At 45.7% G+C, this 15,564-nt stretch overlaps 1 protein-coding gene across 1 annotated transcript in view; it reads left to right on the top strand.

The window, feature by feature from the left end:
• Positions 1–6,243: 6,243 nt before the first annotated feature.
• The window catches only part of LOC142587557 (endothelin-converting enzyme 2-like), a 61,093-nt gene continuing 51,772 nt past the window's right edge, over positions 6,244–15,564 (top strand). Inside the window, exons 1-2 of the mRNA XM_075698662.1 lie at positions 6,244–6,633; positions 7,869–8,129. Coding sequence (XP_075554777.1) covers positions 6,319–6,633; positions 7,869–8,129 — 576 coding nt within the window. The 5' untranslated portion in view covers positions 6,244–6,318. The remainder of the gene's footprint in view (positions 6,634–7,868; positions 8,130–15,564) is intronic.

Genomic DNA, 15,564 nt, shown 5'->3' with positions numbered 1-15,564 from the left:
ACTTATACTTCCCGACTTATTTTTCTTGCGGCACCTAGCAACAAGCTAGCGACACCACAGTGGCACGCCAGACGCGCCATATGCATGCGTCATTCGCCAGAGAATGCCACCGAAGCTAGCGAGGCCGGCTGCGCAAGGGAAACTCACCTGCTCGGTGACCTGCCTCTTTTGTATGTAGCCCGTTTATCGGGCTCCCAGCGTTTTGTTGCGTTCCGTCTGCATTTCTACACGGCACCGCTGCACTACTGGACTATAACAAGGTGAGGAATTTTGTTTGACAATCTCCGACTCACTTCAAGCTCATTTAGGCAAACTGAACCTACATAGTGACGCAGTTATCGAAAAGTAGCTCCGCCGTCCAGGCCTAGTTATTTGAGTTAATTACTCGTACTGGGAGATGTTTGCGACGCTTTCCATGAGCCCAAGCATTATTATAACTTATTTCGGTATTTTTGGGCACACTCGCCGCACCTGGCTTTGTGACGAAAGGCACCTAGGCCGTGCGACGCAGTTTTGCGTGTACTGAATCTGACCGGGACAGATTTTGGCGCTTTCTCTGACGCCAGACATTATTAGAACTAATTTCGCTACTTATCGGTAGTTTTCAAGCACAGTAGCCGCGCTCGGCGTAGTGGCGCATTTAGCGAATAGCAGCTGGGCTGTGTGCCGCAGTTGGTTTCACGTGCCCTGAACTTACTGGGGGAAGTTCGTGACGCATTTTGTGACCTCAAAAATTACTGTATTTCGTAACTTTTGTGGATATTTTTGAGGCATGCTCACCGCGCCTGCGGTTGTGGAGCTGTTAGCAAAAAAACTTACCGACGATTACGTTACTTCCTAATGCGAAATTTGAGCGCAGCAAATAAGCTGTTTCACCTTTTCGATAGATTGAGGCAAAGAAATCGAGCAACACATGTATGCGCTATCACAGAATTTTTTTTTATTTTTCACACGTATTCCTTTAACAAAGACTCCACTAACAGTTCTTGACAGTCATGAAGGAAGCTTTGTGGTCGGAGAAATAGACTGATATATGTTCGACTTGGTACACCAATGCTTGATTCTCAAAGACGAGATCTATACAAGTGCCTCGCGAGGTTGTCACAGCCGTGGGACGCGTTACGAGCGAGAGGAACGGGATGTTCTCCCGCATAAGTGTTAGTAAATTGCTGTTTGTCTTTATGTCAAGCCGCCACCGATCTGGCTCTCTGATTGCCACCGCACAGGGCGAACGGCAGCGGCAATTTCGGCTCGGGCGGTGCACATATACAGATCCGCCGCCACCGATCTGGCTCTCTGATTGCCACCGCACAGGGGTTGCATTGGAGGAGGAGCGAAGAAAGGAATTAAGTTCGAGCCGGCGCTTTGACAACCGGAGACTCGCAGGAAGAGGGGGGAGGGGGGCGGCGTGTACACCCAGCGGCAAACGATGGGGGCAGAAGCGCGCGCAGCAAGCGGACAACACGATAAAGGGAGGAGGGAAGAGATAGCAGCGACTGACTGATGCTGCTGACGCCGATAGTGAGTCAACCCCAGCTGCGGAGTTGGTTTCAGGGACAACGCCGCCGATGCCGACACAAACAATATGATACCCTCGCTTCCGCAGCGCTAAGAACCAGGTCTAGCCGTGGGAAGGTGGTCACGTATTCGTCGACGTGCCGGGGCCTACGTGAAATAACCGGCGCGTCGGCAACTGAAGAGCACCCTATCCGCCACACAAGAACAGGAGGGGGGGACCCTTTCCTCCTCTTTCTGCATGGCGGCGACGGTGTTCTATGCAGTCACGTTATCTTGACTCTCTAGCGGCGTCAGCGGCATCCAGCGGTATCAGTCGGTCGCTGCTAGCGCTGGGGGGATGAAAGGGGGGCGGAGCTGGTTACGAGGCCGACGACAACGCCGACGGCGACGCGAAACCCAGGAACGGACGCCAAAGAGCTGCGCTCTAAAAAGCAAGCCGGCCATGGTGAGTTAGTTTTGCGTCTACCGAATTTTAGTGCGACAAGTTTGTGACGCATTTTATGACCCTGCAACTACATGTACCTCCCTTCGGTACTCACTCTTGTCGAAAACGCGACGAGTGATTTCCGAGAATGACAAGAGGGGAGTGTGTTGCTTGCGCAGGCAGAAAGCGTAAAAGATAACGCCGAGAAGCTCAAGAACTTGACATTTCTGTCTTCTGAGCGGCTAAAAACGGCCTTTGCAAACACGAATCTGTCTTGAGTGCAACTGCAAGGCATTCTGCCAGCGTGCAGCATGGTCTGGCTGACAGCCTGTGTTGTAGCCACCTCTGTGTACTTGGCGTACCATTGCGTCGACTGAGGCCAAGTTGTGTTGGAAACGCGCAGTCGCCCGTGTATATGTGACCCTAAAGTGCAAGAAATAATGCCCGGCAAGAGTTGGATCCTCGAAAATAGGATGTTTTCTTAAGATTTTACGGCATTGTTTGGGAGGAGTCTATTTCCTACGAAATGTAGGTAAAAGTGAATTTACCTGTAATGTCGCTCATTCAACACTTACGCACGTTTCGCCTCCACGCGCAATATTCCTGTTAGGTCAATATACCAAATGATACATGCTTGTACTTTACTTTTTTTTTTCAGCTGATAGCATCTGGTGGAGCTTCGTACGGCAACGACTGCTGCTTAGCTGGTGCCACACCTTTGCATGAATGCACAAGAAGCCCGGAACGAGCATTTATATAGAGGAAAATAAACATTTCATCATTTCAGAAGACGTCGTGCGTTTTCTTTATGAAATTGCACGTGACACAGATTTGGTGGAGGCTTGTAAAGATGATTGGCAATCATTTTTACTGAATAATAAAACGATTCCGTGCCAAGGCCGCACGTGGCTCCGCAGTATAAGCGAATAAAAAATAAATATCGCGGCGATCAGTGGAGCCCGCGTGGCGTGTACTAATTGGTGTTCAAAACGCGCGCATCGTGAACCGAAACCGGGAGGTGTTAATACCACCCGCTTGGTGCGCTGCAGTCACTTCGGCCGCTGGGCTGTAAGGGAGTGTCTAAAGTGTGTCCGGTCTAAAACCCCTTGATAATTTGAAAGTAGCGACACTCTTTGAACCCTGCCGCCGCCGCGCAACCTCCTCGCCTCCTCCTAGCCCCTTGTGCGTTCCCCCGCGGCAACCAGTTTTGCCCCCGTTTTTCTCCACGACGATTGGTCTCCCTGCCGTAGCCCTTGGAAACACGCAGATCTTGAGTTTTGCTTGTGTTTTTCTTTGTCGTTCGCGCCATTTTCCTCCTGAGCACGGCTGGCTCTACGCTTTAGCTCGGCGTAGCGAACGTTGTACGCTGTGTTTCCTGCTCTGTGTGCAAGCGCTATGCCGGGCTGTTGCGCATATAACTGCAGAAAGAAGCCTGAAGATGGTTATGCCGTTTTTGATACCACAAGGAAAGCGTGACGGCTTGCGAAGGAAGCAGTGGCTACATGACATAGGCCGAAAGACCTTTGTTCCGACAAAGAACAGAGCTTGCGAGCTCAGGCGTCTTTCTTATAGCTCGCTATAGCAAAGTATCCCGTAATGCCGCATTTTTCTTTTTCATTCTACCGGCCTGCTCACCAGCTTTTTTGTTGCGGTTGTCCTCAGTATGCTTAATATTCTGTGGCGGCTCTATCACCTCGCACGTCGCTAACTGTTGTTATTTAGTCGGAAGTGCGGCATTATAGATTCTGCTTTGAGCCCTGAAAGAATTAGTGGCAAGTATACCCGTGGTATTGCAGGTGATGAGCGTTGGCAAGTCAAAATTGAGTTCTTTTTTAAGTGTTAAGGCGATAGCCTTTAGATCTCTGTTTCAAGGTCGCGCTGTAAACTGGGACTCTCACGTGACCCAAGGAAGGCTAGAGGTTACCCAAAGCTTGTCCACCCCTGTGTCAGAGAATGATTACCCAAGTTAATGAATCATTAGTGATTGACACAAGGTGGATTAGCGAGGATTAAGGTTGATTAGAGTGTATTAAAGAATATTAAGGTGGACTAGAGTGCATTAAGAAGGATTAAGATACACGAAATTAAGGTGGGTGGAGGAGGATTAGGCAGATTATGGTGCATTAAGGTGGAGGGTTGATAAAAAGGTATTCAGACTGATTAGGGCAGATGAACGAGGATTAAGGGGATTAAGGTGGATAAAGGCAGTATAATGTGGATTAAGGTGAATTAGAATTGATAAAGGGAATTAAGACCGATTATGGTGGATTAAGGCGAATTGGGGACCGTGTAGCTGGATTAGCTTTGATAGAGGCTGCTTAGGGTGTATTAAGGTAGATTGAAACTATTATGCAGGATTAAGTTGGATTAAGGTGCATGAATAAGGATTAAGGTGGATGAATATGGATTAAGGCGGATTATGATGGATAAGGGCTGATAAAGGAGGATTAATACCGTATTGGGTAGGCTAAGGTGCATTATGGGATATGTAGGTTGATTAGGTTATATTAAGGTGGAGGAAGGTGCATTAAGGTGGATTAGGGTCAACTAAGGTGAATTAGGCTTCATTGAGTATTAAGACCGGTTAGTCAAACATAATCCTCCTAATGCACTATAATCCACCGAATCCACATTCCTCGACCTTAATCCTCCTTCATTCACTTTAATGTACCATTATCCACGAAAGTCCTGCTTAATGCACCGTAATCCACCTTCATCGACCTTAATCTACTCTAACCCTCCTTAGTGCATTTTAATCTTCCTTATTCAATCCTAATGCTTCCTCATTCACTTTAATCCGCCCTAATCCACTATAATCGCCCTTAATCCACGTGAATCCACATTCATCTACCTTAGTCTACTCTAATCCTCCTTCATTCACTTTAATTCACCCTAGCCGACCATAATCCTCCTTAATGCACAATAATCCTTCTTTATCCACCCTTATCCTTCTTGGTGCGCTTTTATTCACCCTAATCCAATATAATTGTCCTTAATGCACCTCAACGCACCTTCATCCACCTTAATCTACCTTCATCGACCTTAATCCAACCTAGTCCTCCTTCATGCACCTTAATCCACTTTCATTCACCCTAATGCACCTTCATCCACTTTAACCCACCTTAGTCCTTCTTAATACACCCGAATTTATCTTAATCAAATCACTAATCACTCATTACTTTGCTAGTCATTAATCATCTCTTATGCGCTGCTGCACATGCTTTGGTTCGCTTCCCGCCTTCCTTCGGTCCCGTGATATTCTCTGTAGCTCACTGCGGGACCTTCAAACAGAGGTCTGAGGCTTTCGCTTAATAAGCCACACGCAAAGGGATGGGTCACAAGCAATACTAGATCAGACGCATGAAGTAAAGCATCTGATCATGTGGCAGAAAAATTGTCGGGAGGATAGAACTCGCCTCAAAGCTCCCTTTACATCGGTATACCCCGTTCATAAGGCTTTAAGAAAAAAACAACCTCCTCATAAACGCTGCCTCCAGCATTATCGATGCTGTTATTGGCATTTTTCAAAATTTTCAAGCGCACTGGGGCGCGCAACTGGCCCAAAATAACAAGCCTCCATAGAATCCTGCGGCCCATTCGCGGGAGCCCAGGAGGGAAAGCGAGCCGTGCGCAGCCAGCGGGCGAGGAAAATCGAGGAGGAAAGGGCCGTGAGGAGGAGAGTGTCGCTGCTTTCAAATTATCAAGGGATTTTAGTCCGGTCTTGTTAAAATTACTGCGCCAACAAGTGGCCGGTGAATGCATGAAATGTTCCCTGCCAGATGTCACCACCTCATTGGTCTATGCCAAACAGGTCACTGAAAGTTGTGCGCCATCAAGCCAAACTAAGCCATAACATCATCAAGCAGTTGACATGAGATCCCTCAGAGAGAGACACTATACCACAGATAGCACCAACTGGATTGCATGTCTTAACTATTCCCTCCAGCGCACATACAGACCACAGAAGCACCCAAGCGGGTATGAGGTTAATGAACTCGTAAAACCTGATCGGTGTCTGCCCCCTTGCTTCCGTTCTATGCGCACAGTTTACAATACAATCATTGCTCAGTGCTGAATGTTGTCACTGTTCACCACACAAATGCATAAATTAGCTCGTTCTGCCCGCTTCAATTGGAAATAATAGCTGTGACGGATATTTCTTATAATTATTTTATTATTCCTTCGCTTTTTTTCATAACCAGTTGTGCGACTACACCAAGAAGCAACGAGCCCCACATCGCGCTTGCGCGAGAGCAAGCGCGCGCTCAAAGAACGCTGAGAAGAAGAAAACGTCAAATCGCTTTGACGCCAGCGTTCTTGTCTCGTTCAGCAAGAGCCCTGAGTAACAGAAGCTCGTCATAACATTAACGGTTCAGATGAGTTCAAAGGGCAGCAAGTCTCCTCCTCCTGCCGTTCCTTCAGCGGCAGCCGGTCTAGATTCGCAGCAAGAGAATGCCTCGACCGCCGCTGTTGCAGCAATTCCTTCCGCAGCCGCCGTCACGCAGAACTCCGAGGCCCCTTCGCAACAGGCACCACAGGAGAGAACGGCTCACCGAAGAAGCCACAAGGTACCGCACACTCACCGGAAACAGAGCAAACGCCACTCATTGCCACAGCGCGGCATCTCTTCGGTGTCGTCACTCTCCCCGGCCGTGACTCCAGCCTACGACCTCGGCATTGGCACACAAGAGGTAATAACCCCAGGCATGTGGGTCAGCGCGACGGCGTCCCCTTCGTCAAAGCAGAACGGTGCATGTTCGGTTGTTGTCAGCACATACATGGTACGGATAAACCACGCTATGTTCCACGAACGTCGCATAAGGGTTGCTCTAGATCCATTTGGAAATCTGTGGCCCTTAATACTCTATCATAATTATTCTTCTCTTTGTTTGCTCTCAGGCAAACAGCCATGCTAACATCTCCAGCATACCAATAAAGCTTGCTTCTCTGCTTCGCTTGGCCTTGGGCGAGCACTATAGTGTGAATGAAATCCCAACTGTTCACCACTAAAGTACGCGGAACATCATAATGTTAGGAATTTCTAAACGGCAAACATACGCCGTGGTAACGCGTAGACGTCTTTCTTTGCTACCTCATCGCACTTGCGGTAGTCAATACAGAAGAGCAAGCTGCCGTCTATTTTCTTGACCAACAACAGAAGGAACGCGATTGTCGAAACGGGAGAACTGGAATCCTGGAACGTAGACAGGAGCTAGAATAGAAAGTCATTTTCCGTTTAGAACAGGGTTTCTCTGTTCTGAAATCATGTGCCGGTGCTCTCTTTTAGTGCTAAATCATGGCGTACACGTTTTTTGTAATTCCCTCCAGTCGTCGACTTTAGCAGCCATTTCATACTGATTAAGCCGTTCCTCGACGTCTTTATATGCGTCGTCACGAAAGATGTGCGGAACGCGAGTATGCTGAAAAGTAACTTGGGACAGGCTTGTCAACATTTTTGATTGAGGGAGAATCCCTGATGTTGGAATTTCCCTGCTGGTCGGAGTTCAAAAGGTGCACTAGAGTAGCGACGACAGATTGACTCTGCAGAATACGTGCACGGGACTTAGTAGGAGCCCCGAGCACCAGGTCGCAATACTGCTGCCCTCCGCAATTTCCGCGCCGTGCGAAACTTGAGGGGCAAAAGCACTAGTCTGCAGGAACACTAATAGGAACTGTCTTTTATATACCGAGCGTTGGTTCGCTGTTCTCTTTATTTACTCAGTCTTTTTTATTGGCAATACAGCTTGTCGCCTTCGTCCTTGCCGCACTCAACGTCATCATCCTCGCTGCATCAATCCTGAGTTGTGTGCACAAGCCTGTAGAAATTTAAGCAGTTCGTTTTCCGAGCTTTCCATGGTGACATCTCATATTGTGATTCTCTGTCGATTTGGATGTTACTAATGACATTTAAATATTCCCATTGCAGGCTAAGATGAAGGAAGGAGATGTCAAGCAGGAAGTAGCCGCATCTGCTCCTCAGTCATCGGCGAGCCCCAGCGCACTGAAGACAGCCGACTCTGCATCCCCTCCCAAAGTAAAGCAGCCTGTGCGCTTACCAGACACTGACTTCCTCAAAGCACTTGCATCTTTGGCTCCCTCTCCGGAGGAGGAATCCGCTAGGAGGGCCTCTTCTCTCAAGGGCTCGAGAAGTTTTCAGGGCGTTGGCGAAGAACCACCCTCTTCCTCGGTGAGTCAATGGCTGTTCCTTGGTAATCTTTGCTTTTCGGGAAAGAATTCCCGTCACGAGATTTCGTCCCATTGGACACTCTGTTTGAATGGGTGCGTAACGGGACAACATGTTTCACTACCGACACAATCTACGCAATACCATGCAGCAGCCGTGATTCCCACATAAATGCCGCTATATACGATATTGTTCACGCGACGGCCATGTGCGCTAATGATATTTTTTTACACTAAGCTATTAACATGACTAGAAGTACCCAAAAACGTCATATGCCCGTTTTCAATTATTTCTGAAAACCTAAGACAGCTTTTATTTTATCGAAGGATGCTTGAAGTGCGGAGGTTTGAAATGCGCTTGTCAGTGAATTGCCAAGTAATTATTGCTAAACATTTGTTTTCGGCCTGTTTGGACGCGTCAAATGAAACGCTTAAAGAGTTGTCGCTAACTACTGGGGGACGTCGGATAGGAGATTTCATATCTATATTAAATATGAGCCTCTCTAATGTGACGTGTATCGTAAGTTTGTCTATACGTTAATGTTTCGTTGTCAAAAGTATCACTGAGAAGTCACCCTCCCATTCTTATATTTTATACTGTGAATTTACTTATGTTTGCCGGTTTTCTAAATAAAATATGCATGCCACGGTATTTTCGTTTCGTTGAAATAGGAAGTAAGTTCGTAATGACGAATGATAACTGTTTATTCTGCGTGGGTATATTATAGCTTTCGAATAAAGTTACCCAGTCAATTGTAACACAGCGTCTGACTGTCATTAAGGGGAAGAATTAGCTCGGGGAACTTCTAAATGCATGGGAAAGGAGAAATCGTTTTTCTCCGCCATAACTACACCACATATGACGAGGTGCCTTGCTTTTAAAAGAAGTTAGCGTCTAGTGACTCTTCGTTGCAAGGTTGTTATTTAGACTGCAAACTTGTTAATAAATATCGTTCAAGATTTTGGGAATTTGCACAAAACAAAATTACCCAGTTTACAACTACGCAACTCAGTAACTGAAAACCATATTGAAACTTCGTGAATTGCGACTAATAGATCTAAAGCGCACAATTATTATGTGGTATACACGGCTCTCATGTGCACCACCGATACGTGAGTAGCACTTTTGTCAAACCTTCGTAAATATTGTAACAAGCTCGGGTAGGACATAAATGGATATACCAAATTTATCCACTTTGGATGTTCTGACAGATGAAATTAAAAGTACTGCGATGTTTTTTTCTTGGTGCAGAGTTGTGGATTTCTAAGCTTCATTCTTCTGCCTTTTTTTTTTCAAACTTGCGTATTCAAGGCAACCCGCCGTGGTTGCTCAGTGACTATGGTGTTGGGCTGCTGAGCACGAGCTCGTGGGATCGAATGCCGGCCACGGCGGCCGCATTTCGATGGGTGCGAAATGCGAAAACACCCGTGTACTTAGATTTAGGTGCACGTTAAAGAACCCCAGGTGGTTGAAATTTCCGGAGTCCTCCACTACGGCGTGCCTCATAATCACAAAGTAGTTTTGGCTCGTAAAACCCCATAATTTAATTTTAATATTATTCAAGGCAATATTTGTGAGAAATTCAGGCTATAAATGAAAATAGTCTCTGCAATTTCACTTTTTTCTCTCAAGTGCCACTATTTGATTATGACCTGTGAAGCGATTAACTGAGGAAAGGTTTCGGCGTTTGACATGCATTTGAAAAAGCAGCGTCGCAGTTTTCGGCGAGCTAAAGCTCACATTTAATCGCACAGCTTATCAGTCCTAAAACAACTGTACAATATAAAAACTTCAAACTCGGAAAAAGTAAGATGAAGATAAAGTTTATTGTGCGGTCGCGAATGTTTCCCATTCTTGCCCCAATTAAAACCATTGCGGATGAATACTGAGCATGTCATTTTTCTCTATTTCATTTCTTCATAAAGGAGTCTGTATGTATTCTACCTAATGTCTTAGTTGACCTGAACAAAGGACCTTGTGTAAATTTTGCAAAATTAAGGGCTTAATAATAATAATAATAATAATATTTGGGGTTTTAGGTGCCAAAACCACTTTCTGATTATGAGGCACGCCGTAGTGGAGGACTCCGGAAATTTTGACCACCTGGGGTTCTTTAACGTGCACCTAAATCTAAGCACACGGGTGTTTTCGCATTTCGCCCCCATCGAAATGCAGCCGCCGTGGCCAAGTAAGGGCTTAGTTACGGATAATAGGAAGGGAAAGAAATTGTGTGGGCAATCGTGCCTTTTAGAAAAACTGCCGTATTGAAGTGGTGCGGAGCATTATGCTTCAGTTTTACGAGCGGCACAAAATTTAATCCGCTGAGCTTGCGTAATCAGAAAAGCCACCTGGACATAATTTAGCAAACACATGGGGAAGGCTATGGGACATGCGTTTCTAAGGTTAGACCAACAATATCTAAAAAAATTCGCCGACAATTTGATACCTCCCAGTGCAATATTTGGACGCAGCTCCTTACGTGTTTTCATTTCGCGATACACAGGCTGGCGCGCAGAAGCTGTCTCGTGCGGCACATTGCAAACGGAGCCAAACGGGGCGCGACTGCCTCGCTAATCGGGAGATTGCGATAGGCAGCGCGTGGGTGACGCGGTGGCGCGATTTCCAGCAACCGTTGCAGACAGGCGTCCGCTGATAGAGATCCTTGTTTTCTGATATGGTATTGTTCAACGCGCTTGCCGCATGCCATCGCTGAACAGACGATGGCGCGTTACTCTGGCGCCATCTCGTAGTAGTCGTCGCCGCAGAGCCCGTCTTGCGCGACGCTACGCTCTTCTTTTCAGGCTCTCGCCATTTCTTCCACTTCCGCTGTCAGTCTCGTGGTTCTGTTGCAGCCACCTCCTTCGCGTCCCTCCTAGCGTTTCCTTCGCTATCGCCGTATTTCATCCCCCCTTGCACTCCATCTTCGCCCTTTCATCCTTCGCTGGGCTCGTTCGCTCGGTTATGCCGAGGGACTACACCAACGCCAAACGCGGGAACGGTTGCCAAGGAGCTTCGCTCTAAGCCTTAGGGACAAAAAAATCCCCCCAAAAAATGCGCGAAAGCGTTCAATGGCCATTTTATACTACATTCCTCATTGTAACTAAGCAACCATATGCAACACATAATTCAAATTTCACTTAAGTAAGATCAACGTTATTAGCTGCCGGTTTGCGAAATTCTAAGTGTTTCGTTGATGGGCGGCTTCAGCAATAAAATACGCATTCGAGCGCTCCTGACGGTATATGACTTGGTGGGAAAAAATTTTGCTCGCAGCCCTTGCAAAACTACAAATACCACCGAGATAGACTTGTGTAAAATTGGACTGACTACAATGGCGAATCTGTACGAAGTCAAATGTGTGGCTTTTGCAAGAAATTTCTTAAACAGGTATTGGAAGCTGTCACGCTGCCACAATCAGCTACATTACGTAAGGTCGCAGAAAAAGCTCTGCGGTACACTAAACTTATATTGAAAAAAAATGGGGCACATCTTAGTCGATATGTATAACAACATTGTAATTCTTCTGCCCTGATTAGGAGCAACAAAAATAGGCACTCTACCCTCGGCTTTTGCTTTCTTTCAGGGTCGCATGAGGTTTATAATTAGTTTCTCTGGTATTCGCAGTGAAATAAACAAAACTCCTTTATATCGCCTCAAAATATGGATAGAATATGGATATTATATAGTGTGTTCGAAAACTGAGAACTTCGCTGTAAAGTGCATGTTAAGATGCTCCGAAGCCTTGCGAGTGTGTTTCCCGCGTGGCGAAAAAGTTTGCCCACGGCCCTAGCATAACAATGCCACCAAAACCAAGTATTGTACGCGGGTGGTAACGCCGGGGCGAAATTGTTTAAGACGTGAAAAATGTGGATAAAATCCAGAATTGCTATAAATAGTCCTTTAAAAAGTGCTTGAAAGCGTTGTATGGTCTTTTCACAATATATTTCCCACTGTCCCGAAGGAACTCTTAGTTACATGAAATATATATGTAGCAAGAATAAGGCGCGCTTTCTGATTTAGTCATAGGAAAGACGTCCAAGTGCTTGGAGTAATAATGATGGGGTATTGAAGAAATGACGCATTACATTGCTTCACACGGCACACAGTTTACTTATACGAGCTTTGCAACGTTTTTCAAGCAACAGTGACTTGCCTCTGCAAATAATACTGCGATTGCAAAGAATTCTGGCGCTAGAAGCTGAAGGGGTTACGCGGTCGTTATAAGCTGTGTTTACTATCGATACACCAAGTGTGCGCTCAGTGGAAACGGGGGCCATGCTAATGGCAAAGTGCCACGAAGCTTCGCCGTTCCTAGCCTCATTTGAAGCCTTGCAAGTAATGACTAAGCTCTCTTTTTTTTCCTTTATGCGATAAAAAATGTTCGCAGTATGTTTCCCCGGTGTCGTCGATGGCATGAAAAATTCCCCCTGCTTTTATACGTTGAGAATGAGGGGGCGGGGTTTCAGTTGAAATCAGCCAACTACGTCTGGTCGACCTTTTTTACGTTACGTGAAAAAAATTATAATATAGTTACTGTGGCAGCAAAGGGGAATGCACGCTTATTTTTTCGGCAAAAAATTTGTTTACTCGGAAAAAAGATCGATATTCATTAGCCTAAGGCCACCATTCGCAAACTGCGATTTGTTGGCACTTTCCCAAATTATGAAAAGAAAAGTTCTGACCCTGTAACGGAAATATTTATTTGAATCACATTATCTGAAAATTGTCTGGGCGGAATAATGATAATCATTTTGGGAGCTTCAGGTGTAGAATAAAAATTTCAAAACATAGCGCAGATTTGACATTTCCACCCTTTCTCTTACAAGAAATGACAAGGCGAGGAGCTAAAACTTTTTTTGAAGCGAACTATTGTCCTAGATGATGCCAAAGTGTTTTCTTCCAGTCATTCTTTTTCGTGCTCACAATGCGCCTAAAATTTACCATATTGGCACGCACTAGTAACGCTAGAAGTGGAAATGGAAATGAAATGGAAATTTCAAATATGTCTAAAAAAGAAAAGGATCAATTTATTTTTTCTTTCAATATGCACCCCGTGAAACTAAGGCATGCACCCCACCAATCCATGAAATAGCATTTTTCTTTTTGCTTTTAGTGTAGATGATGTAGCGGAACAAATACGAATCATTTCGCTTCAGTTGTGGGTGGAAGTGCGGTCTGTGGTGTCTTTAGCTTTTCTGAAATTTAATGGGTCGCGCCTAAAGCGAATATGATCCCCTTGCACGAGAAAAAGGGCTGTTAAACAGTAACTTCAATAATTTAGCAGCAGTGGTATGAAACATAAAGAGATAAAGGTTATTTGTGAGCACACACTTAGTGCGTTTCATTGTGGCTGTATTCTCGCCTTTGCCACAGTAGAGCAGGACTGCAGGTCCAGTCTGCTTGTGAAAAGAAAGGGGATGCTTGCACTCTATATTTTGTTGTTTGCTCACGGAGAGGTGCAATGTTAAGCTGGAAGCTATGACTCACATTATATTAAATATTCGGCTGCCGAATGTTCCTGACATGGAGAATCTGAGAACTCTTATCCTTGAAAGAACATATCGTTAGGGAGAATGGCAAAGCCATTTTCTTTAAATGAATTCAGAGTCTTGAGATGTACATTTATCGTTCTTCCCTCTTTCGCCGGAACATGCGAGTCTCATTGCGACTACTGGGCCACATATGTCACGACTGAATGCCAGGTAGGTGCGGGGGAAGTGAACGCCAGGCATCTTGCTTTCTTTACAATTTCCTTTAGGTTTTCTTCAGGAGGATGCTAGAGCTTCACATTTGGCAGTTCATCCCTGATTCTTTCCAAAAGCTCACGTGCAGTATTGATTAGAGATGTCGCCAGAACTCGGAGGTTGGTATGGGTTGCATGGTGATTGATGACACCGCCAACTCCTTCACACGCATTATTTTCCTGTCCGTTCGCCGAGAACCGCCATTTCGTTGACACCAACTTGCTCTGTTGAAGTTTGTGCGGTAAAGCTATCTGCATACAGCGATGCCCAGCTCCACTGGTGGTCGTTTGAGCTGAGACACGTGAGCCCATAAAAAGGGCAAGACAGAGGGCAAACGACGAGGCTGTTTTATAGCAGCCTGTCTTCTATACCTAATCGGAGGGAAAGGGGACTGCTGTGCCTGTCTCGGTCGCGTAAGCGCCCACGCAACTACACGCCGTAGATACAGGCAAACACAACACCCGCCTGCGATTATCAGAAGTGCCGTCAGTTCCGGAGCAACGCGGCGGGCTCCAGCACAGGCGCGCCTTCTCGCAGCATACTCGGCTGTCACGTAACCGCGCGCGCGACCAAAAGCCACGAACACAGACGAACACAACAGCAATCGAACGTGGCAGCGGTGCTGTAAAATTCGTGAGGTAAGACGCCGTAAACGAGCATGGTCCTTGGGTTCGCACATGCACTTTTTTTTTTTTGAAAACGCAGGCTACGCCGGATAAATGGTCAACGAGCGTTGGTGTTTTACTTAAAAACTATGGGATTTTGCGTGCCAAAATCACTTTGCGATTATGAGGCACGCCGTAGTAGGGGACTCCAAAAATTTTGACCACCCGGGGCTCTTTAAAGGGCCCCTAAATTTAAGTACACGGCTGTTTTCACAAATGGCCCCCATCGACATACCGCCGCCGTGGCCGGTATTCGATGGTGTTTTACTTCCACCCAGAAATGAAATTACGCTATATTGATCACGCTAATTTCGTTACATCATACACACTTACAGTAAAATGGAAAATACTAATTATCGGGCAGAGCATGCTTAGTTATACTGGGGGTAATTGAAAAATATAGTGTGTTTTATTTAGCAAATTTTTTAAAAAATTAATTTACTACAAACATAGCACATTTGATGCCCATTTGGTACATGAAAGAAAACGACTGGAAGGATAAAATTTAGCAGCTGTTAAGGCAATAGTTCGCTTGAGGTTCGCGAAAAAATTCTGCGCCGCAGCTTTTTTATTCGATGTAAAAGAAAGCGTCGAGCAGTGAGCCAAACTGAGGTTTGCGCTATGTTTGTAATTTTTTTGTTATACATCTGAAGCTCCCAACAAGATTATATTTAACCTGGCCAGAACAAGTCTCGGTTAGTACGATTCAGAGTGAATACTTCGGTTACAGCGCGAACCCATTCCTGGAAGAATTCAGAAAAGTGCTAATAATTTGCCGTTCGTGGATGGTGGTAAATAAATTTTGGTGTTCTTTCCTAGCTAAAGTACATTTTTGGCGAGAAGCTAAGTCTGGATTCACATTTACTGCGACAAAAACTATATGATCATTTTTTTCGACGTTATTTAAAGATGTCTACCGGACATAGTTGACTGATACCTGAATTCAGCTAGGGACAGATTATAGAATATGTGTAGAGGACGTTCAAAATGTGAGGAAAAATATGGCCTTAGCAGTGCAACTTAGTTTGC

This window comes from Dermacentor variabilis, chromosome 7, assembly GCF_050947875.1.
Source record: "Dermacentor variabilis isolate Ectoservices chromosome 7, ASM5094787v1, whole genome shotgun sequence".
Taxonomy (NCBI): domain Eukaryota; kingdom Metazoa; phylum Arthropoda; class Arachnida; order Ixodida; family Ixodidae; genus Dermacentor; species Dermacentor variabilis.
This window is presented reverse-complemented; position numbering and strand designations above follow the sequence as displayed.